The 26,107-nt window shown below is 35.2% G+C and overlaps 2 protein-coding genes and 1 pseudogene across 2 annotated transcripts; 2 read left to right on the top strand and 1 right to left on the bottom strand.

The window, feature by feature from the left end:
- Nucleotides 1–8,753: 8,753 nt before the first annotated feature.
- Nucleotides 8,754–10,018, top strand: LOC148302639 (osmotic avoidance abnormal protein 3-like; annotated as a pseudogene).
- A 3,920-nt stretch (nt 10,019–13,938) lies between these two features.
- On the top strand, nt 13,939–14,439 carry LOC148302638 (poly(A) RNA polymerase GLD2-A-like). Its single transcript, XM_088271312.1, has one exon. The coding sequence runs from the start codon at nt 13,939–13,941 to the stop codon at nt 14,437–14,439; it is 501 nt and encodes a 166-aa protein (XP_088127438.1).
- Nucleotides 14,440–17,050: 2,611 nt separating this feature from the next.
- Nucleotides 17,051–24,273, bottom strand: LOC148302637 (cystinosin homolog). The gene is made up of 3 exons (XM_088271311.1): nt 24,158–24,273; nt 17,434–17,710; nt 17,051–17,401 (listed from the first exon to the last, which is right to left on the bottom strand). Exons 1-3 carry the CDS (start codon nt 24,271–24,273, stop codon nt 17,078–17,080), a joined length of 717 nt encoding a protein of 238 aa, XP_088127437.1. The 3' UTR covers nt 17,051–17,077.
- Between the last annotated feature and the right edge of the window lie 1,834 nt (nt 24,274–26,107).

Below are 26,107 nucleotides of genomic sequence, written 5' to 3'. Positions count from 1 at the left end.
TGCCCTGCTTCTTTCCATGTCGGCCATCATTGAATTATACATTAATTATTCATTGTCATTTTCGTTTTCATTTTCGTTTTCATCTTCGTTTTAATCTTCGTCGAATTAGTTTTGCATATACAAATGACTATCGTTTCTTTTTGAGCTCAACTAAGTATTAATTTATGCCAATTTGTAACTTTTCGATTGCCTGCTCTTTGGAGTCACATGATTGGCATTTGAATCGATGCTATCTAATTGTTTGTCATATCTTTTATGCGCGTTCTTAGAATATTGGTGTTTTGGCTGTTCGGGAGTTCGAATAAATAAAATCTATTTCGTGCCCATTCCCTAAGTTTAGTATTTTTTAAACCTATTCATTTATTCCTCTTCATTATGATTCGAAAGAGTCCTTCGAGAGTTATTTTCTCTTTTCGCTGATTTTTTTGTTAGTCTTTTCAGATTCTGAATAATTTTGTCGCATTAGTTCAAACATTCATATGTTTAAATATCGCTTTCATGGATCGTTTCAGAATATTGACTCGGATTGTAATGTCTTTTTATTTATCTATGCGGCGTTGAGTAATCACGCGATTTAATTGACGGTAAGAATACTGAAGATTCAATAAGTTTGGGAGGATGCCGAGTATCTCCGCTCATGTATGATTAAATTGGCTATGTTTCGGATCTCCTTCGTGTTGACATATGTGAATAGCCATGTTTTGTTGGCTGCTGCATATGATGAATATTAAATTCTCTTTATTTGTTTTTCCTTGAACTCATAATTTCTTCGTATTAATAATAAATTTAATATTTACAAATCAGAAAGCCATTCATTATTCATCTGCTTCAAATTTCAATAGTAATGATGTAGCGTAACACTCCGAAAAAATATAATTAATTCCATTTTTCCTTCAGTCAACAATAAATTATAATGAATTTCCTTCAAGGCTAAAGAAAAGTAAATGAAGGCCTTCGATATTCATAGGATTAATGTATATTTTTGTAGCATCATATCATTTAAATTTTATTCTTACGATTCCTACAGTCTAAATTAAGTTTGCGCCCTTCCTTTTCGTTGGCTTGGCTTGACAAAAATTTACTCTTCTTCCATAATTGGGAAGTCTGTTGGAACAAAGATACGGGGTCATGCCTTTTTCTGGTAGTTCTTGGATCTAGTTTGAAAGTATATGCTTGCATGAGTGGCTTTCGTTGGGAAATTGTTGAGACCTTGCTTTTAGTGGTTACATTTGAATAGTTGGGCATATTTTCGACATCTATGGTTTTGTGAGACTACATTTTAGGCTGAAGTGTATGTATTTAATCCTCATCATCTTCCAAGTTCTTGATATCAATTTTCTGAGGGGGTTGCTTTTTAACAACACCTCCAACTGATTTATTTATGTAAATTTCAGGCTTGTTGCTCTTGAAACATGGTACAAATGTATCTTCTTACTCTTATGACGACTAAGTTTCGGAAAAGTGGCTGTTATTTTTGAACATGATAAGTTAATTAATTAAATTAAATTATTTTGAGTTGAGTTGAGTTGAGTTTGAATTAAAAAGGGAATGATTAAAGCTATTTGTTTTGTTTTAAAACTCAAATTTTGATCAATCCCGAAGGAGCCATATCTGAGAGGAAATTTAAAATTATGATTTATTTGATAAAGCTAAAACGATGGCGAATAATGTGTTTGAAATAAATAATGAAAACATTTATGATAATAATAAGGGGCCAACCCTTCCCGAATATGCTCAACCATCTTCACTATACCCTCCAAACACTCCGTAAAACCAAACCGGCTTCGATGTCCCTAGCAGGACATCTGAGCTCAAACAGGACAAAGCTTATACAATATACTTTTATCATCACTTCTCATCTATAATTTTAATTATTTAATTAGTTCTGTTTATCATAATTCTGAAATCATTTCAATTTCACAGCATTATGAAGTTCTTTGTCCCAGATAATTTTGTCAAAACCACGGCGGATTAATTCAGGCATATAATTCCCGGTAAATACGCCGTTTTCAATAGCATTTTTCATTAACTCATGAACACTTTTTTAAAAGAATTCTGGTAGATCGCCATTCAGTAGAGCATTCTCAAGGCATTTCTTACTGACCCTTTCATTCATAAACAAGCCTTTCCATACACAATAAACAATTGCACCAATCGGAAAAGTTGTCACATCATGCGAATGCAACTTTTACATTTTGATTCCGAATACAGCTTCAACTTCTTGAACAGGATACATATCATCGTTAATAGCATCTATAAGTTTTTTGGCCATCATGGCAGCCATATCTTTCTTGCCCTTTGTAATCGATGCTGCTTGTGTATCGGCATTCATTTTATTGTCTTCCGAAATAATATAACAATTAGAATTCGAATTTTATATAACATAATTAATAAAAAACCCGCATCCGAACTCTTATATAATAAGAACTTCCGAATATTTATTTAATATCTCTAACAATTAAAATCAATATAATTATTGATATTATTGATGTCATCTATATTATACGATGTTTGATCTGCTTAATTAAAATCTAATCTAATTATTTCGTGGATTTGTATTGAGTGTATAAATCAGAATCATTCAAGTGATGATCGATATTACATGAGGTCAGCCAGATCTGAACAAGAGCATAGAAGTCTGACCCATGTAAGATAGATACAAATTTGATCTCATGTGCCATCTGCCATGTAAGAACAGTAGTTTCTGCTAACACAATGCCAAAATGTGTTGCATTTCATGCCAAACTCTTCTTAATGTATGTCACAATATTCCTCCAAATCTTCAAGTCCTCCAAATAGTAGAGCAGCCAACCATCTTGGTACATCTATCCATTTATATGCTGCCTGGTAACTCCCTTTCTCTAAGCTGCACAATCAAAACCTGTAATTCCTGTAATAATAACACCTGAATAAATCAATTGATTTTTATTAAATCAGATCCGATTATTGCAATTAATTCAACAACAACAATTAAATATGTATTTTAATTTATGTGCATGTATGTATTTTAATTTATGTGTATGTTGTATTCGAATTATAAAAAATATCGTTAAATTGGATGTCGAGATTTCGAGGCGAATCCTCTCGCTCTCCCTATCGCACTCCTCCTCGTCTTTATGAAACTTAAAGAGATGTGATCATTTAGGGATAATTGCGACTAAAGAATGCTTTAAAAAACGAAGCCGACAATCGAAGAATCTCTGATGAGTTAGCCATGTTGCAGATCAAAGTGAGGCACACAGCTGAATTGGAGACTCGCTGCTAAGGTCTTATTCATCAAAATAATCAGCTTGCTAGATAGAACGATGAACTAATCCGACAGCTAAATGAGAGAAAATATGAAATTGAAAGACTTCGAGCAATAGCAGGTGAACAAAACGAGAGAGAAGCCATCAAAAATGGGCAACTCTATGAAATGAATAAAAGCTTAGAACTCGAAATAGAACTCATCAAAAAGTAAAGAATCGAAAGCAACAGACTCTATGAGCAACATATTGACAAATTAGAAAGGCTCCTCGATGAAAAAGTTATTGAGCTCGATTCCATGAGTCTACGCTGTAGTGATCTTAGCAAATAAATTGAACTATCGGCTATTAGGTTTGAATAGTAAAAAAATCACATGAAAAATCTGATGAATAGAAATGAGCACTAACTCGAAAGAGAACTCGAGTACACAAAATAGAAGACAGTAACTGAAAAATTCTCAGAAATCGAAGCAATGAAACGAAATCATGCAGCCCAAGTGACCTTACTGTAAGACTAAATAAACAAACTTAAAGTTCTGAATGCTGCAAAGGTTGATGATTTCTAGTCCCAACTGGCAGAGAATAAGTCCATGAGGAAAAGACATGATAATGAAATGAGAGCTCTTGCAATGTAGAATGATGACATTCGAGCCAGAATGATGAAACTTGAGGAACTGAATCGATCTGAAATTGAAAACATTCAAACCAAATACAATAATTATCATTACGAAGGCACAAGCAACCTCAAAGAACAATACAGCCGATAAATGAAACTTCTACTCGAGTAGGTTGATAAGCTCCAGTGGCTCATTGGCGAGAAAAATGCTGAAATCAGCACTCTAGTCCACGAAAAGAGAGAATTGAGAAAATTATTGGATTAGATTCAACTTGAGCTTTCCTCTGAAGTTTAAAGTGAAAAAAATAAAGCTTATATTCAGCAACAGAACTTTGCAGAGGATAGCCACGCCCAAATGCAGAAGATAAACGATTTATCCGATCAACTGCGTCGATAAAGTTAAGGCTATCATTCCAGAACCAAAGATTTTAAACTTAAAATTGATAAGCTATAAGCCGAAATCAATGATAAGCAGAATCAATTAACTAAGATAAAGGATTAGTCGAGAATAAGATAGAAAGAGCTCTCAAGAAGTTTAACTCTTTGTAATATTTCTCTTTAAAAAACCAAAGGAGAATTAGCAGATTCAGAGGAGGAAAGAAAAACAAATAATCAAATATTTATTGAATATAAATAGAAAAGCGAAGCTGAAATTAAAAAACTAAGTAAATAACTAAATTAAACTGAAGTAAAGTTAGAATAAATGTCAGATAAACTTGAAAGAAGCCTTGAAAATGCTGAAGGGTCTTCCGATCTGTTAAAAATTTAAATTGAATCCTTAAGAAAAAATATATTTATTTTAGAGGAAGAGCTATCAAAAGAGCAAAGTAGACACAGCACCGAAATGAAAGAATTATCTTCTAATTTGAAATAAAAGATAGCAGGCCTGCAAAAGACTCAAAGCCAGGACTTAAAATAACTCGAAAATAGTAAAGATGAATAAATAAACTCATTAAATTTACGGTTCGAGAAAGCAAGCAGAGATAAAGCAAATGCAGAATAGGAGCTGAAACGATACATTGAAATGTACTAAAATTTGTAAAAATATTTCAAAGTTCCTCATGATGGAGCGCTGTTCGATGAAAAATCCAAAAGTTCGATTTATCAAGTGCTGAGCAAAGTTTCGAAATCGGCTATTCACATATTCTGATTATCTCATATCATTTCTTATGACTAAAGTTTGCAGATTTATATCTATTCACGGTCTATACACGGCTATTTATTAAAGATACTTTAACTCATAGTCATAGTCATAGAGATGCTGAACATTTTAATAAGTAGATGGCAAGTGAAGAAAGATATCACAAATAATTTGTCATAACTGAAAGTTAATTCATTTATAATTTAAATATTGGATATCGGCATTATTATATAAATAATGTTATCATACGCATATTATACATACAAAAATCAATGGCTTTGTTAATAAGTTGCTTTGCACTGAGATAAATCTCCAAAGTTTATTATTTCTCTGCTTATCTGTGCAAGATATACATTAGATATGAAACATCTGTTGATGAAACGCGAGCTACTTGTCCCCGAAGAAAGAGTATATTTAGTAAGGATTTGATTTGCCTGTTGTTAGAAATCAATCAAAGCCTTTATACGCTCTCATTATATTTAAATTTAAAATGTCATCTGCAGTATATTCAAACTTCTTCAGCCCGCAAACAATCTCAATTCTATTCTGTTTGCAACAGTTGGCCCGATCGTTGGATTAATCTAACCCCGAAAGCGATATCATCAAATTTTTACTATCGAAGATATTGTCATTGAATGAAGTCAAAATGCAAACCAATAAAAATTCAGAATTTGAAGCAGAACTGCTGTTGAGGACAAACAACTATGAGTTTTTGTAAAAGTACCAAACTGCCATTTCGGAATTAGATTCGTTTAACTCATTTTATGGAAAGATCTCGGACATTTTAAAAAATCTAAGAAGCATACGAACCAACAAATTAGAGCAAAGCAATTTAGTGGACTTTTTCGTACGTCGCTTATACATTTACTTTGAAAAATTAGACTTTAAAGAAATCATCTCAATTTTCAATAATTTCGAACTTTATAAGGAAGGCATAGAAAAACCAATAAAGCAGAATTAGTTCATGCTCACAAAATCGATCGAAGAGGTTCGATTCAATATTTAAAACTATTCGTTCAAGACCAATCCTGAGGAGGTGAATGAAATGATTGCATTGCTGGAACAACAAGACCATACATATAAAACAAGCTACCTAAAAGGCATAGTTTTAGCGCAGCAAGGATCCCCTGCTGAAAGTTCACATTTCTTAAGAAGATACTTCGATAAGAATTTAATGAATCTGTTCCCAGAGCGGATTTAGTCAAGTGGAAACAATAAAATAAATCACTGTATCTTAGGAGTTGCCTATGCTGATTTACAGCTTGGACACTTGGATCAATGTTTGCAATCTATTTCAGAGGGCTTGAGAATATCTCAGAATAATAGTGACGAGTAATCGATCAATAATTGCATCATCTATCTATATCACGTGGCTGAGAAATTGGGAAAGTTTCGAGAGCAAATACTGTTGGCTGGCCATGCGATCACTCATTCTCTCAACCAAAGTAATCTGACCCTTACTCTGTATTCCTGCTTAAGCTGCAGCTTATTCTAAAAAAGATATGACCTCTCAGATTCCTCCTTATCACTACTCAAAACGAGGCAAGTCTCCTGGAAGGATGCTCTTCATTTTGCCAAAAAGAAATTGCATTCCCATTTTGAAAATTGTTGCGGGAATATATTCCATTCGTATCGAAATTTGTTAATTCCGACTTTAGTGCATAAGCTTGCGATACTCACTCAGATTCCCAGCCTGAAAAGCTTATTGATAAATCCTTACTATGAAAGGTAATAATTACTAAAATTGACAATTTACAAGTAATTCACAAATCAAAACTAAATATCCCAACTTATTGCAAAGGGTCGAACATATCTCGGGCTTGGCCAAAACATTTTGTTATTTGTAGTTAGGTAGGAACTTGCCCATCGCAAACAAGATTGCAACCCTGAAGAAATAATAAAAATCTGGCAATTCGAAAGCCAGGTGATGTACAAACAAAAATCATATATGCAATGCTTAGCAGAAACTCAATAGCTGATGATATATGCCAAGAAGAACGGGTTCATCAAAAAATAGTTTGTCGAATGTCTTGAAATTATTTCAGATTTGTTACTCAACAATGGACTGGTATATGATTCACTCGTGAAGATTGAAGAAGGACTTAAAATATCAGTACAACATAAATTAGAGGATACTCAATTGAGCTGTAATATTATGAAGGCATATATTTTGCTGTCGATGAATTGCATTCAAGAGCCGATCGAAATTCTCAAAGAAATTTAAGAAAAGGGCGATTTATCAAAACTGGCAGATCGGAATCTTCGCAGGTTTTATGAAGCCAAACTGCTTTTAAATCAAAACTTATTAATTACTTTCAGTGAAGCGCCATAAATATGTGAGAACCTTTCGAGTAACATCTACGAGCTTTATTATAATATTGTTCAATTGTGTATATCATAAAAAGACCTCCTTGAAATCACAAAATGGATCTCAGAAATGATAAACTTTGCCCAGAAGAACCCAAATCATGCAAAAAATGTGTCGAAATTAGAGATTGCTTTCGATTATTGTCAAAGAGTCACAACAATAATGGTGAGTTGGAACGAGGAAACATCGAACGACGAGTAAATCAGTCTCAAAATAATGTAGAAAATAAGGAGAATCTGTTAATTTTGATGATGGGAAGTAACCGTAATTTAAATAAAAATAATTGTTGCATTTGCTAAATATATCTGAATAATGCATCAATGGATTTCAATCTTCGTCAGAATCGAAATCATCTAAAGGATCGCCCCGCCTTCTCATGATCCGATAAAACTCTTCAAAGTTCAGCATGCCATCTCCATCTCTGTCTGCCTCTTCGAGCATTTCTTTGAGTTCTTCATCAGGGATTTTTTCACCAACTTCGGAAGCTATTCGCTTTAGATTTTTGAATGTGATCTTGTTAAGGTTGTCTTCATCAAATAGTTTAAAGACCTTGAATATCTATTATTTTGAATCTCGCGGCCCCTAAATATCAAATAAAGTTACCATTTTATTAGTCATGAGCCCTAAGAATTCATTAAAATTCAGCCCTTCTTTGATTTATTTGCCCAACTAAGCATAAATGTCTCTGATGTCTTGTTTCTTGACCTCCATTCCAAATGCCTTCATAATAGCCTTAAGTTCTCGAGCATCGATTTCCCCAGTGTTTTTGCTATCAAAGATTTTAAAGGCTTCTTTAAGTTAATTCAAAGTTTCTTCATCATGCTACTTTGGCTTTATTGCGACTTTGCTAGCACCTCGGGATTTTCCAAATTTGCTCATATTTTTATCTGTTAGATTTGAATTATAAGCATTCAATTTGCATGTATGTATGTAGAAACCCCTATCAATAAATAAAACAGCATTATTTCATAGATTGCGAATTCTATTCATAATTGTTAGCATCAGTATCGCGATTTGAACATGAAAAATAACGCCAAAATCCCAAACTCCAAACAGTCATAGAAACATAAATAAAATTAGATTTCTGAATCTGAGTATTCGTTTGTTCCTGAGGAGACTAATACTAATATTGGGGGTGAAAGTGTTAAAGTCGCATTGCGGCTCAGACCCATGAACAATCTAGAAGTGCAGAGGGGTGATAATAGCTGCTTTAAGATCCTGGATGGTGAAAATTGCACACTTCTGCAAAAGTAAGCTATTTTCTAATTAAGATCCGGTCAATCCTTTAAAAATTTTCGCTTCAACGCCGTGCTTGAGCAAACCACAACGCAGCAACAAGTTTACAATTCTCTTAAAATAGATGTAATACTCTATTAAATACAGAATTATCTTGAAGAAGCCATGAACGGATACTCGGTTACAATTTTCGCCTATGGGCAAACCGGAAGTGGAAAGACATATTCCATGGCAGGAGTCGAGGACAAATTCAGTCAATAAGTAGTTAAATCTGATTAGTCAGATGGGCTGATTCCTAGGGCAATCAAAAACTTGTGGTACTCCTTATATTATTGCATAGGAAGCACTCGCAAAATCGAAACGATAAATATTAAATTAAAGCCTCCTTTACAGAAATATATAATGAACAAATCAGAGATCTATTGAATCCGAATTCAGGAGTGCTGCATTGCCGATGGAATGCAGCAAATGGCTTTTTCGTTGAGGATTTGGTGATTGTGGATTGTACAAGCATTGATGATTTAATTGCAGTCTTAAACTAAGGGATAAAAAACAGGAAATCAGGCAGCCATGAACTAAACAAAGACTCATCCAGGAGTCACTCACTTATGACTGTTTATATTATCAGCGAGACACAGAGTTTGTAAAACAAAAGCGTCAAGAGATATGGTAAAATATCCTTTGTGGACTTGGCAGGGAGTTAGCGATTGAAATAATCGAAATCACAGGGAGAAATGATTAAGGAAACGGGAAATATTAACAAATCTCTGTTTACCCTTGGAAAAGTTATCAAAGCTTTATCTGACAGGAAAACTAAAGCTCCTTATATTCCTTACAGAGATTCCAAACTGACCATGCTTTTGATGGATTCCTTGGGGGGATCTTCGAAAGCTTTAATGGTTGCCTGTGTGAGCCCTGCGTCCATTTATTTTGAGGAAACTTTATCTACTTTGAATTACGCGGCAAGGACAATGAACATTAAAAATAAACCAGTCATTCAAATGGAAGAGAAAGATCAAATTATTTACGGTTTAATTCGGTAAAGAGACCTAATCCGCTTAGAGAATCAATACTTACGTGAGCAGATATAAAAATCGACCAATGTGAAGATATAAGCTCCAAAAACAATAGGCAAAAAAAAAGCCCTCCCCCCTTTAAGCAAAGGGACAAAATAAGCCTCCGAGCGCCCAATGAGCCTCCAAAAAAGCCCAGCAATAACCGACAAAAAATAACCCCCCGAAAGTTTAATGTCAAAAAAGGCCAAACCTTATTAAGTGAAATAACTCCAATAATAGAACAAGAAGCACCAGAAACTATAAATATAAGTTTCACTAAATAAAATACTGCAATAGTACTAATTTGAAATGTCTCGTTTGTAGCATGAGAATCTCGAACTACGAAATGCTCGTTAGATAGCCTAAAAAAACTATTTAATTGTCTCGAATGATAATAACGCCCTGCAGATAAAGCTCGATAACTTATAGCAACTGTTTATAAAAAACTCAAATGGGAAGAAGAATATAAATCAGTAGTATATGAACATTAACCTGGTTTCAGAAAATAAAATGATTCGGAATAAGATTGTTGAATTTGAAGATGCACTTTTCGATATCAAGGAAGCCAACATAAGAAAATAATTAAAAATAGAGCTCAGCGCGTAGTAAAAATAGATTAAAGTTAACAATCGAAATCTGAATGAAAGGCTTCAGTTTTTAAAGAAGAGAGAACTCGAACTTATGAATATGATCAATAAAAAAACTGTTAAATGAATAATTAATTAGTAACCTTAATATGCTTAATTTTATATAAATTATTTAATTTTTGTTCAGTTTTTAAGGAGTTCAGCTGTGAGGGCTTCGGTTATTTTCAATTTATCTATTTTTAGTAAGGCAAAATCTTGTTCGGCTTCGAGATAAGAATGAAAAATAATCAAGCATATTTCTGATCATACATAATTCATCATTCATTATTCACAATAGATATTTCGAATAAACTAATTTATAGAAAATGCAGAAATCATCAGAGAATTACGGGTGGGCAGAACACGAGTAAGATGAATAACTATAAAAAGTGGATACGAATATAGCGGCTTGCAAAAGATAGAAAGGCTTAAGTATTTTAAAGTCAAGTAGCCATTCTTTAGAGCCTGATATGCTGAGTGGCTGGCGACCTAAACTTCCATCATGCCCGCTACCCTTGACTTACAGAAATTAATACGTAGATTGCCTAATAGCGCACTTAAAGAATTAACATACCTACTAAGTTGTATATAGAGGCCCTCGTTATGCGAACTCCGTGCAAATAAATCAAGAGCAAAGCTATTATTGGAAATATCGAGAAAAATACAAATTGAATTTAGATATTGTAAAATAAGCAATCCGCTAGATCGACATAACGAATACACCCCAACCCCCAATTTGCCCATCCAGCCACAAATTCGACTCAGCCTTCGAAAGTGGTAACCTTGATTTAGCGATCAGAGTGAAAATGAATGAGTATGACTGCTTTATTCGAAGCGACACAAACACAAGAGGACATACAAATTGGTACTATTTTAAAGTATCTAATGATGAGGAGATAGGACCTATTCGAATCAACATCTGCAATATGAGCAAATCAAGAAATCTATATTCTCAAGGAATGAAACCTTATACGAAAATTAAAAACCAAAATGAAAATAATGAAGAACAAGTATGGTCGCAGGATCATATCGACGATGCTATTTTCATCGAGCGCTCATGTCGATACGGATTCGATACAATGACCCATCAATTATAGTTCACGTATAATTTCAAATAGAAGAACCAAACAGTCGAATTCGCGTATGGGATTCCTTACACATTCAGCAATTTGCAACACTTCCTCAAATAAATAAAATAAAAGCATCCATAATAAGTAAAAACTATAAAACTCTGTTAATCCTTAGGAGGACTTGAATTGCCATTGATCATAATTACCGATCCCAGCAATAGTAAGACTAATATGACTATAATTCATTCGAACAAAAAGGCAGTTGTCATTACTGCTCGCATTCACCCTGGATAATCAAATTCGTCGTATGTTTTAGAGGGGTTTATAAGAAACCTGCTGGATAGAAATTAGCGGTCGGAAGCTTTAAGAAAGCTGTTTGTTTTTTATGTTGTGCCGATGCTCAACCCAGATGGTGTAATCGCTGGTAATTTCAGAACAAGCTTCAGTGGCAAAGATCTCAACAGGCAATTCCATAATCTCAATAAGCACATCTACCCAGAAATCACTGCCCTCTATTAATTTTGTCATAACCTCCAAAAATCTTACAATAGCCACATAAATTTTTATTTCGATTTTCATGGGCATTCCGCGAAGAAGAACTTATTTTGCTATGGCCCCTTGCATCCCGAAAACAGCCTATACTTCTTTAAAGCCAGAGCATTTGCGAAGTTAATCGAAAGGTAGTCACCAATGTTTAGCTATAATAAATCTATTTTCACCATCAGCGAATAAAAGAAATACACAGGAAGAGCATTCATGCTGAGGAATTTGAAGATTCCGATGACATTCACATTTGAAATATCAAACGGATTGTATGAGAATGAAACGAAAGCTGCCATTTATTTAAATAGAACATTATTGTTCTAAGCTGGAAATGCAGTGTTAAATGGGCTCTATGTATACAGCCGAATTTAGATACGAATGCCCAAAAGAATAATCAAGCCCATAGTCGATACCCATACGAAGTATAATATAAAACCATTGGTGTTTGCTGGAAAACAAAAGACGAAAGAAAATGTGTAATTTCAGCGAAAAAGATCCATGAAAAAGATCAGAGAGAAAAAACTATCGAGATAATTCTCCCACTCGATGCTGAATGAGATCACAGTAAAAAGATAACCCTGCTTAGAACAATAAGAAAACACAGAAGCCGGCTAGTTTATGGCCCTCATGGAGGAGATACGAAATTAAGAGGAACATCTGGAAATCGAAGGTGGATCAGATAGTGAAGAGTCCAAAGACGATTTTTCAAAAAGCTAAACAGCCGATTTATTCTCACAAATAATTAAAAGAACCCAATACTAAAGCTACAACCTAAAAAATATGAAAAACACCTTGAACAACCATTAGCCTAAAAAGTTTCACCTAAAAAGGAAAAAACAATCCCAATAAATTTATCAATCTCAAAGAAAACACATTTCCCAACGAATGATTGAGATGTCGAAACCAACCCACATCTTCTCAAACAAACAAATCCGTCGAGAAATAGCTTCATAACACAACAAAGTAGCAATAACACAAAAGAACTTTAATTTACTCTTCGAACTTATCTGACTTGATCATATCTGCAGCAATATATTTTTCGCTATTTAATTCATCTGCCATCAGATCAATAGCATATACTCTATTGAATCACCTATGAAAGACCTAAACCCTTTCCAATTCTTAATATTAAATATAATTGTTACATAAAATTTCTATACACATTTATAAATTGCATTAAATTTCCAGAAATGAAAGAATAACTAATAATTAGAATAATTAGAATAATTAAATTTAATAATTGTGAGATATGGAGTCAATTGTCTAAAAGTACTGTAGGCTCATCTAAAAAATGGAGTAGAGGCTAATACAGAAACAAGATTATAAGAACAAAAGGGATGAATAAATAAAGAATGATTTTAAGATGTTTTTCATGCCCGAATTAGAGAAGGCCTTCAAGATAAAGCTCGTCAGGGATAACAAACTGGCAGCTGCGATCAACAAAAAAGCGAATGATGTCAGCAAATAGTATAAAAAGCATTTCAAGCATAGCGAGGAGAAGATGATGTTTTTGGTGGCCCTCAATCGCATTGTCTATGACGTGAGGTTTATCTGCAAAAGATAGTTTGAAGCAAATCGAGCCAAATTTGCTGAAATTCGAAAAGAGCCTTAGTATAGGCTCAACAGCGATCTTGATACATTGATTAGTGAGGAGAATCGCAGCGATTTCAGAGAGACGTTCTTTATTCAAATCAGAAACATTTCGAATCTCAATTTAGACGATGAAGCGGAGGTCATTCAGGCCTACTAATAGTTCTATACTGAGGCCATCACAAACTATGACCGGCATCTGGTTGTCAAAATCGATGAAATAATTGGCAAGTTTGAAAATAAATAAGAAATTCTCAGCCCAGAACTATTAAAGAACCTTGATTAGCACCTTGGAACGTAGGTTGGAAAGGACGACGAGGAAATATAGATTAACAAACTTCTCAAATAAATTGCTTAATCCGCCTCCCTCTCATCAAACCAAAGCCGTCTGAGCAAAATGGACTAGCAATTCGAATACCTCAAAAGCATTCTCAACAAATTTTGCAGCATGAAACTATTGCAGCACGACTTGAAATTGCAACTGCATTTAGCGAAATTTGGTTCAAATGTTAGTGGCTTCGCAAGTAAGAACACAGATACCGATTTGACAATACTCACAAACTGCTACATAAGCGAAGTGGTGTTCTTGAAATATCTTCATAACTTCTTAAATGCAGAGTTTAAGGATAAAGACAAAAGCTCCTACAAGTTGGATCTAATCGAAGCGAGAATTCCTCTCATTGAGCTCAAGCTCATAACTAAGGAACAAGAGTTTCATTTCGATATTATAGTCAATAACATCTTGGGAGTCATTAACTCGAAATTCTTGGCCGTTTATGGGCAAATTTCCTGGGTCAGACATTTAGTTATTCTGGTGAAAGGATGGGGGAAGCATCAAGGCCTTATTCAAAAGAGTCTGTTCTCCAGTTATGGGTTGACTTTGATGGTCCTGCACTTCTTGATTGTCACCAACAAGATTCAGTTAATCATGGACTCAAGGACCAGGTAGCCGAATGCTCCACATTTTTTGTATCGCAGAATCTGCCAAGGGGCACCAGAAAAGTTTTCAGTTTACTATGAGTTTAAGACAAACCCTAAAGATGTCACATCATTGAAACGAGTTAGTCTGTACGAAATTCTGCTGAACTTCTTCGAGTACTATTACGATGGGGAGAACGAGGAGAAGAGAGGCAATCATTGGCGCCTGGATCAAGAGGAAAGGATCATATCGGTGGACGGAGGGTTGTGCGATTACGACACGGCATGCATTTTCACCATTAAAGATCCATTCGACGAGAAGCATAACCCAGCAAGAGCTAAACAGGCCTCAAAAAACCAAGTGATGGCGATATTTCGCAAAGGTATTTAGATTTTGAAGAGAAAATGCAAAAACGAAATTGAAAACTTGTTTGGAGATGATGTTTGATTCTTTATTGCCACCAATCAATTTATTATTTATATGCCCATCTGTCAGAGAAAACAGTCTTCACATTTCTATGGCTTAAAAATTACTTCTTTTCTTTTACTATCTGCTCATTAATGATGAAATTAATAATACTTCAATAAATGGTACTTCAATTAATAGGGCTTCGATTAATAGTACCTAAATAACATCAATCAATTTAGAATAGGTTCGTAAATAAATAACTTGCTTATGATTTTTCGAATTGATACATACGTAAATATGTATTCCATCATTATTTCCAAAATGCAAGAAAATACTATGAAATATATACCCGTTTTATAAATTTTAAGGAAAGTGTTGCACTTAAAATTGAGTAAGTCCTCTGTGTGTTTACTCATAGTTTGTTATTTGTTGTTGTTTATCTAAATAATTGTTTTCATTCTGTCATTTTAAATTCCATTCAATATTCCGCAATTGCTGATTTCTTATGATTCCATTTTGTATTATTAATGTGGGACAAATGTTTCTAGCAATAGAAGAACTTGTTTCTGAAGTCCCCCTATTAATTTAAGGTTGAGCGGTACTACTAATAATAATAATAATAACTACAAAGACATCTGCCTGAAAAAATAAGTAGGAATAGATGAGCAGCCAAGAAAAATCCAATCCGCAAATACATAAAAAGTGCAAACTGATAGGACCAGCAGTTTCATCTAAGAGATAATCTGCAAATAATCTGAGCAAAGCAAAGACGTCGCTCATGCAAGATCTTCTTTATAAGTTTCCACTCGTCGAGGCTAAGGATTAATAATAGGGTGAAGACGAGGAAATAAAGTGTCTCCAAAATCTGTAGCCTTCCTTTAAAGAAACTGAAACCCTTAATTCAAAAGTCTATATAAAATCCAGCTCGAGAATTTAATCTTCATTGAAGTTCCAGGAGAGGTTGATCCGCATGAAGACATTTACCGATGAATACAAAAATTAAGGAAAAGTGATCCGGAATGAAAGTTTCAAAACAATGTATTTTTCGGATATTAATGCAAACAGCACGAAAATCCGAAATAACGATGCAAAAAATTAAATTAAAAGCAATAAGAGATCTGAAGTTGTGGATAAAAGCAAAGGGGCACTGATAAACAGCTGCAAACTATAAACAAATAACTTCAGAGTTGACTCTTTGAATGGCCATCAAGGTTTGGCCAAAGCCCGTAACACAATTTCAAGCTAGAAATACTTCCGAAATTACAATGCCTTCAAAATGGCTATCGGCATGTGACTAAAAGCCCGAACTTGATTCATTACCAACTTTCTATATTTTAAATTATTCAATTTGTCAATAAATAATAAAATTATTAATTAAATATATATGGTTGAACTATATTTAAGATCATTGCCAATTTACCTTAAATGCTCTTGGATTTCGCTTGCTCAGCTTTCCACTTCCGAATTGCACCAAATTGTTTGATTTTTGATTATTTCTGTTTCGGATTGATTTTTATTTCTCTTGGAGCCTTGACAGTTCGAGATTTAATAGTTTCTTAATTTGTTCTGGGTTCAGCCCTAAACTTTCCAACTTCTTCTTCGCTTTAATGACAATCGAATCCTATACTTAGTTCCCTTAAGCTGTCAGGTAAACACTTCCCTTGCATGTCACAAACATCTCCTCTGCGACTTATTTGATGGTTTCTAGGAGCTGAGCGGAGGGGCAGAATATCAATTCTGATTAGGCCTCTGAGCAGCTATAGAAAGATTAAATATCTGCCTCATTTTGATAATCCGCATCAGGAATCATGAAGACTAATTTGTCCATTTTAACAATTATGCCAACGACTAACAAAGTGTTACATTTTTCTAATATCTGGCTAGTCAAAAATAAATGCGAAACTTGTCCTCATTAAATTATAGAAATCTTATTACCTGAATTAGCCGATAGCTCATATTAACAAATTAGCAAATAGCTATCAATTCTACACGTCGCTATAACGCAGACATAACCACTCCCATATTTATGCACTTGCATTAAGAGTGAGTGTCATTGTATCAAAATAAGCTTAGAAATAACGAGCAGATTAACGAGGATTGTCGATTAGGACTCATCCCAATTTAATTAAACTAAACTGTATATTTATTTGTTAAGAGTATTAGTTAGATCGATAAAACAGCATCAATGATATACATATCAGATGGCTATTTGTTTTCATGCTTGTGATGTGAGCAGAGTGTATTGCCCATTTTATTCATTTTATTGCTTTGGCCTTTTGCTTGCAGGGTATAAGCAGTAATGCTGCACAATGAAACAAATGTCAAAGAATAGCACAATGATGCTCAAGGTAAACTTAACAGGGTTGATCTCCACATCTTGTCCAAAAATCACTTCGAGGGCGAGTTGGGCAAAAGAAAATAGGCCACCTGTCATATCTAAAAGGATGTTGAAAATCGACCACCCTACTGTTGATTTTCTCTTGTAGTTCCAATACATCTGAGGGAGATACTTCAGGAAAGAGATTAACAGTTTAAAGTAGCCCATGAAACTGAACACTCCGAATTGCTCACTAACTTTCAATGTCTCTGTGCCCTACATAATCAACACAGTAGTACCATTGTCAAGCTCGACCACACAATCAGGAATCCCCACATGCACATCAGCAATGCAATTGTATATAGATGGACTTTGTTCGCACCTCTTTCAAAGCAGAATACCTGAGTCAGAGTGACCAAAGTGGCAAATAAGGCATGATAAGCAAAGAACACATCATTAAGATCCACATGCCCAGTTTGTTTACTACTCACAAAATAGCCTTCAGTGTTGTACAGCGAGTACATGATAAAACCTGTAAGGTTCATAGCAACGAAATCGAAGTTCATTCCCAACACACTAAACATTAATGCTAAATGAATACCTCTTGTGCTTGAAATTCTCATAGATTTGACCATAGAATGAGAGAGACCAGGCAGAGAAGTAAATCCATCCGACCACTGTAATTAAAGTTTGTTGCCACTCTTCCATTTGTTGTGCTGTTTTGTTATATTTATACAAATATTGATATCTTGTTATGATTATAAATCCTTTTTGAATGCATGCAAGCTGTGCAATTTAATATCGGATTAAATGTTAGTTATTCAATTAATTTATATCTGCGATTATGCAATTAAATATGTATAAATACACTTACATAAATAAAATATAATATATTAATATATAAATATATATAAAAATATATATACATGCGTACATAGATACTTACATACGTACATAATTATAATAATATATACATACGTACGCACATTTAATATATAGATAGAATTCGATTCAAAATTGATCTTTGGTAACAAATTATGTTATCCCCGAATTTCTAAATAGATTTCCTATATTATATTATCATTTGATCTAAGGAATTAGACATCTATGAGAGGATTTGAATAAGTTTCTAAGCACTTTCGTATAATTTATTCAGTAAGGCCATGAAGGCACGTTCCAAAAGTTTTATATGCCTCGTAATTACTATATATCAGGTTGTTTGTATGCGTAACGAAGCTGAAGTTATCAATAAGAATATCAAATATAGGGAATTAAATCGCCATAAAAAGGCCTTAAGTTTGGGCAATCATAAAGCAATTTAGAAACGATTGTTTTGAGAGTAAATTCCTGCGCCTTAGCTATTTTATTTTAAGAGATAATTACGTGCATGCTGTTTATAAATATTTTCGATGGGCAAATGCAAATAAAAACAGTATAATCGCATTAGCTGCCAAGAAAAATTCAAGCTGAAGAAGATGATCTTGAAGGATAAGCTCTCTGTTAAATAAGTAAATCTATTAGTTACTCAGGCTGCCCTCCGGCTATCAATCAATTATTCAACTGCAAAGACCATTATGTTCCTTTTCCGGAGGTCTACAAACGATTCATTGCACTCTCCTTCCTTCTTAGGGTCCGACAATGCTCAGCTTTGCGCAATTCAGACAGAAGCCCGTCTAGGGAGTGGTGGCCTAAAATTATCGATCATTGCAACAATTGGAGGTGAAAGGCCGAAAATTGAGAGTCCAACGATTGAAGCATCCAAAAGAAACTAATGCGACCAGTGTGATGATATTTCTTGAAAATTAACTTTTATTGAAAGAAAACTCCATCGAAATGTTTAAATGCAACTCCGTTTCGATTAAGGCGTATTAAATGTTTAAATGTGTGTATTACATTTAGGAACGAGTTGATATTACATGAACGATGCGATCACTGCAGCTTATATATAATCGGTGGGTCTCCTTTGAGAGGAAGACCATGATGAATTTCCCCATTGAAATGTTTTAAATTATAAATATTTACAGGCTGGTCATTTTGAAAATTGCCTGTAAGTTCGAATAAGCCCGCTTTGGTGAGGGTCCCCTCTCCTGCTCTGACTCCGTGGCTGAAGTTTCCAACGTACTTCAGAGAGTTGGCCCATATGTATGTGCCGCGCATATGGGGAAAGCCCTTGTCGAAATTGCCAATGTATTGGTCTCCATTGCAGAGCTTATCGTAGCCCTAACCTTGCTTCAAATAATCCTTGCAATATCCTTCGTATATTTAATTGTGAGATCTTTTATAGACTCCGTAACCATGGGCGAATCCATTCTTCCATTCCCCTTCGTACGTTTAGCCCGCAGATGAAAACCATTTTCCTTTTTTATTTCTCTCATTGTGTTCCCACATTCCTTCGTATCTTTCTCCGTTTGCCCACGAACAGACTCCATAGCCGCTTTTCTCCCCATTTTTAAATTCCCCCTTATACAAATATTTCGGCCGCAGTTCAGCCCCTTTCAGAAGAAACCCATTTTCCCATATCCCCTAAAGTATGCACTTTGGTGTGAACAAAACCCCGAATCCTTCCCTCTTTTTACTGACTGCATCAAAATCCCCAAAATACAAATGTTACTCTCCTTGAAGGCCCCCACAATATTCCTTCACATACTCCGCCACACAGTTCGATGACTCTGCCCGGCTCTTACCGTACTCAGTGAGATACTGATACGAGTTTATCATATTACTCACATTGCCCAATTTCGGAAAGTTGAAACTGTACTATTTCTCCGAACTAATTTCCTATAAATCGCACATTGCTTAACTGTCCCCAGAACGATACTTTTTATGGTTGACATTTGACTACTTACTCAGTTAATTTGATAGTTAAAAGCTTTTGCTCGAATCTGTGTGCATCCTTTCGAAGTATACAGTTTTCAATTGTAAAAGTTAGCGTATTTTCGTATATTCCCTATGTTCGATATGTCCGATTTGTGACTTCGATAAGAGTGAATTTGGTTGAAGTTCGACGCCACTCTTCGACACTGCTGACTTTGCTCCTTTGAAAGATTTCTAAGGAGAAACCTAATCTTAATTGCATGAAATCGTCTGTGAATGTTCATTTCGATTTGCTACTTATTTTGTTTTGCGATTATTATGCAGTTTCTCAAAGCCCAGCTAATAATCAGAGAAAGAGTCGGCATTATTGAATTACGAGTGAATTAAAGGAGCAGTGCCGAGCAAAGATTAATTTATATCATTCCTTATATGATTTTTTGGATTTAGATTGCTTTATGAATTTTTGCTATTATTCATTGACTAAAATTACGAAGCAATGTCGGTGGTTTGAGTTTAAATTTTAGGGATTTTTGTCGAATGCTTAAAATCATCATTTCTTTCATACTTTTTCAAAGTTAGAGGGTCTGATTTGCCTGTGGGTATGGCACTAGAATTTTAGCCGGCCTATTTTATAGATGCTCCGCTCTTTTTCAAGTAGTGATCCTTGAATTTGGATTTTAAGACTGACCCGTTACTTTTGGCTAACGCCAAATACTTTAAGAAAGTTTTCTGTTTTTTCATACTTTTTTGTTGTTGTTGTCGAAGATTGCGTTAATTTTCCTATTTTTCTTACTTACTCTATTTTTACGATTCGTCTTTTCTCTCTGATTTTCTGCCGGTATCTGAATCCTTATCTTTTACTAACTGACCTTATCTCTCATATTTTTCCCTATTACTTACATTTTAGGCTTTTGAGGATTTATTGAATGCCTATTTATTTTTTATTTTGGGATCGTTAGATTTGTAATAATTGTCTTATTTTGCAGATTTATATCCCTAATTTAAGCCCTTATTTGCCCTGCTTCTTTCCATGCCGGCCATCATTGAATTCTACATTAATTATTCATTGTCATTTTCGTTTTCATTTTCGTTTTCATCTTCGTTTTCATCTTCGTCGAATTAGTTTTGCATATACAAATGACTATCGTTTCTTTTTGAGCTCAACTAAGTATTAATTTATGCCAATTTGTAACTTTTCGATTGCCTGCTCTTTGGAGTCACATGATTGGCATTTGAATCGATGCTATCGAACTGTTTATCAGATCTTTTATGCGCGTTCTTAGAATGCTGGTGTTTTGGCTGTTCGGGAGTTCGAATAAATACAATCTATTTCGTGCCCATTCCTTAAGTTTAATATTTTTTAAACCTATTCATATATTCTTCCTAATTGTAAAGGGAAAAAGTCCTCCCAGAGTTCTATTTCGGGCGCATCCTTTACGTTTTTTTTTTTTTAAATCTATTTATTATTTTCTCTTAGCTGTGAAGGGAAAGAGTCCTCTGAGAGTTTTTTTCTCGTTATATAGATTCCTTTGTTAGTCTTTTCAGATTTTTAATAATTTGGTCACATTTGTTCAAACATTCATATGTTTAGATATCGCTTTCATTAATAGTTTCAGAATAATTACTCGGATTGTAATGTCTTTTTATTTATTTATACGGCGAAGAGTAATCACGCGATTTAATTGACGGTAAGAATACTGAAGATTCAATAAGTTTGTGAGGATGCCGAATATCTGCGTTTATGTAAGATTAAATTAGTTATGTTTCGGATCTCCTTCGTGTCGACAAATGTGAATAGCTTTGCTTTGTTGGCTACTGCATATGATGAATAGTAAATTCGTTTTTTTTTTTTTTTCTTGAACTCATAATATGTCTTATTAATAATAATAAATTTGATATTTCACAAATCGAATGCCATTATTCATCTGCTTTTGAGAAGGAGGCCATGAGGAATGTCCCCATTGAAATGTTTAAAATTATAAATATTTACAGGCTGGTCATTTTGAAAATTGCCTGTAAGTTCGAATAAGCCCGCTTTGGTGAGGGTCCCCTCTCCTGCTCTGACTCCGTGGCTGAAGTTTCCAACGTACTTCAGAGAGTTGGCCCATATGTATGTGCCGCGCATATGGGGAAAGCCCTTGTCGAAATTGCCAATGTATTGGTCTCCATTGCAGAGCTTATCGTAGCCCTAACCTTGCTTCAAATAATCCTTGCAATATCCTTCGTATATTTAATTGTGAGATCTTTTATAGACTCCGTAACCATGGGCGAATCCATTCTTCCATTCCCCTTCGTACGTTTAGCCCGCAGATGAAAACCATTTTCCTTTTTTATTTCTCTCATTGTGTTCCCACATTCCTTCGTATCTTTCTCCGTTTGCCCACGAACAAACTCCATAGCCGCTTTTCTCCCCATTTTTAAATTCCCCCTTATACAAATATTTCGGCCGCAGTTCAGCCCCTTTCAGAAGAAACCCATTTTCCCATATCCCCTAAAGTATGCACTTTGGTGTGAACAAAACCCCGAATCCTTCCCTCTTTTTACTGACTGCATCAAAATCCCCAAAATACAAATGTTACTCTCCTTGAAGGCCCCCACAATATTCCTTCACATACTCCGCCACACAGTTCGATGACTCTGCCCGGCTCTTACCGTACTCAGTGAGATACTGATACGAGTTTATCATATTACTCACATTGCCCAATTTCGGAAAGTTGAAACTGTACTATTTCTCCGAACTAATTTCCTATAAATCGCACATTGCTTAACTGTCCCCAGAACGATACTTTTTATGGTTGACATTTGACTACTTACTCAGTTAATTTGATAGTTAAAAGCTTTTGCTCGAATCTGTGTGCATCCTTTCGAAGTATACAGTTTTCAATTGTAAAAGTTAGCGTATTTTCGTATATTCCCTATGTTCGATATGTCCGATTTGTGACTTCGATAAGAGTGAATTTGGTTGAAGTTCGACGCCACTCTTCGACACTGCTGACTTTGCTCCTTTGAAAGATTTCTAAGGAGAAACCTAATCTTAATTGCATGAAATCGTCTGTGAATGTTCATTTCGATTTGCTACTTATTTTGTTTTGCGATTATTATGCAGTTTCTCAAAGCCCAGCTAATAATCAGAGAAAGAGTCGGCATTATTGAATTACGAGTGAATTAAAGGAGCAGTGCCGAGCAAAGATTCTTCGATGGGTCCAACACTAAATACTGTGATACATCTTTATAAACGGCTTTTATTCCTTTTTTGGTTATTTTATCGAACTAATGCCGTTTTATTGCTTTATTGAAGACGTGATTTTCTCATGTTTCCCCGGATATATGCCCTTGGCGAAATATTTGAACCGTCAAGTGTTTTTAGTGTTGTCTTTTTGATCGGAAATACTGGATTATTGTTGTAAACACTCTCAGATAGATATCGATATAGATTATCTTTTCCATTGCTCTTTTATACAGGAATGCATTTCGATGAACTTAATGATTATTTTTATTTGCAGTTTATCCTATAAGCCTCAATAACAGTTTTTGCCCCATTCGCTCTCTCAACACTTTTCATTCTTTGTCGTTTTTTGACTGGAAACTCACATTTTGTTTACTCAATTACATTAACAATGCTTTACGCGATCATTCGAAGCCTCTGAGATCTGGCATGCTTTGAATTGACATTCTGAGAAGGGTTACTTGAAGTATATGTAGATTTGGACTTTGAATAATACTTAGTGGCATTTATTTGTTGAGATGGATGGGTTGCAATGCTTGCTCTTTCGGGTATCCTCGGCAGCATTTTGTATGCTATAATTACAGTATATAGTCTCAATGTAAAGTGCTATGAGGCATGTCATTAATGATAATGCCAATACAATTAAAAAATAAATGGATATGCATCCCCAAACATGCAGAATGGCTAAATAAAAGATGAAGCAAAGGTATCAAATTCGGGAGCATCAAAATTTGGGATAGAGTGAAGTAGAACTAGCCATGGGTTCAATACCGTTGATGTACATACTATAATTCTTCAGGTCATTTACATAGGCCGGATTTGATATCATTGTGTCTTTCTGCATGAGATCCCCACTACTTCTCAGCATCATACTCTTGGTTAGGTCTTGCGAATCTTTCACCTTAATCATACTCATATTGACAAACTTATTTTATTGCGCCTCTTCGGGGAGTTTTCCCTTTTATTCTAAATTTCTCAGGTACGTTTCGAATTGGTTGACGGCTTGCGATTTGGTCTCGGGGTTAAGTCGATCGTAATCTGTCATCATCAAGGCCTGTTTTTCTTGGTAGTCCCACTGGGGATGCTCTGGTTTCTTCATGCAGCAATAAAAGACATCGAATGGCACAATCAAAAAGAAAACCCATCCAACCCCAAACATGATCCAGTTCAGCAGGAGTGTCCCATTCACATCTTCGGGAATGAAGTTATTCACGAGCAAATGACCAAGCCCAAATGAAGGAAGCGAAATTAGTAAAACCACATCGACTGCATTGTTTATGGTTGGGAAGTGAAAGTTTGGGCGTTGGAAGTGTCTTAAGAGATTTCGCTTGGTGGTGAGGTAATAGATTATAATGCCCACAAAGGAGAATACTACAATAATCGGCTGCATGCAAGCGAAGAATGCGGTAAAAACCGATGTCTTTATCAAGTAGGCATACTCGTAGCCAATGTCAAATTCATAGTTGCCGTAATATTGATTAAACTAGACCTGTCCATGCATGTTGAGCCGATTAGAAGGCTTCGAGTGCCACCACCTCAGAATCTTCAACAGTATTTCCCAAGGGTCAAGCAGCCTGCTAAAAGGCGCAATCAAATTGAGCGCAGCAATGTAAAATACATCATTAACCAATCCTTTAGCTTTGAGCCATTAAACATCTTAAAACTGATCATTGTACCTTGTGATCACAGTCACCAATATCGGCACTCCAACACTATTTAGTATTTGCCCTAATCCTATCTTAATGGCGATGTTCGATTGCTCGACACTTGAAATGTGCTAGTTTTAAATGTATGTCATATATACAATGGCCATTTGAATGCCGAAGTTGATTATTGTCACAACGAATGAAATGGCGATTGAAATTCCTTAGGATTATGCGAACGGCTTTTATAGTGCGATGGCAACACTAATCCCGAGCGACACTCCGATTAGAGCAAATGTTATCAGCCAGATGATGAGCCGACGGGCAATTTTAGTCGATTTTAAAAACCCAACTTTTTAAAATTTGATCTATTAGGGTTAGGGTGCCATTTTGATTGAAACTCCAGCCACAGGAAATGGAATTTTATGATGAAATGAGCATCTGCGAGATTTGTTAGATTAGACAATTTCTCTCATCGCGCTAGAGGATCGCATTGTCACGAATAAGAGATTATTTTCATCTGTTTGGTCCTCCTCTTTCACGAGTTTCACGTCATATTTGGTGCTATAGAAGGTGATGTACTTCTCATACTCGATGGACCTTTTATCGTAGGGAATGAGGAAGTTGGTCGATCTCTGCCTCGTTCTGATCCAGCTTCTGAATATCTCCAAGTTGTCATTCAGCCATTTCTTCAGATTTTGCTTTTGCTTTTTTAGCTACTTTTCTTGCGTGTACAAGGACTTGGCTACATTGTACTTGATAACTTCGTAGGAAAAGGAGGAACCTGCACTCTTCTCATAGGACTTGAAAAGTTCGTTGATTTCATGGAGATTTTCTTCGTAGCTGTGAGACAGATAAATTTTCGGGAAATTTGTGAGCATGAGAGTGAAAGAGGAGGCTGACACTCTTTTGGTTTCCATCTTTATGATCATTTTTCTCTCGCTGTGCTTCTTTATCATCAGACAAATCCCCCAGAAAGCCACAAACGCAATGCCAATTATCGATTGGATGACACTGAGTCGGTTTTTTTAAGGGGTGAGCGAGTAGATTTTGCTGCCCCCTCCCAATGAGGCTACTCGACAATACTCTTATGTCTTGGCGTCATCCAGGAGACCAGTAAAGCACAGAATGATCTTGGTGGGGTCTATATCGGACATTTGCAGGTTTGTTATCACCGCAAAAATCGAGTAGATCAGAAGCATGGCCAAGAATATCAAAAAGTTGAAGAAGTAGTTCCGAAAGAACAAGGTCACTCCCATTCCTATCTTCAGCTTATTGAAGGAAATGCAG

Source organism: Brachycentrus maculatus, unplaced genomic scaffold (assembly GCF_059751285.1).
Source record: "Brachycentrus maculatus isolate JH-2025_06_01 unplaced genomic scaffold, ASM5975128v1 h1tg000428l, whole genome shotgun sequence".
Classification (NCBI taxonomy): Eukaryota; Metazoa; Arthropoda; class Insecta; order Trichoptera; family Brachycentridae; genus Brachycentrus; species Brachycentrus maculatus.
The sequence above is the reverse complement of the archived record's forward strand: the minus strand, read 5'-3'. Positions and strand labels throughout refer to the sequence as shown.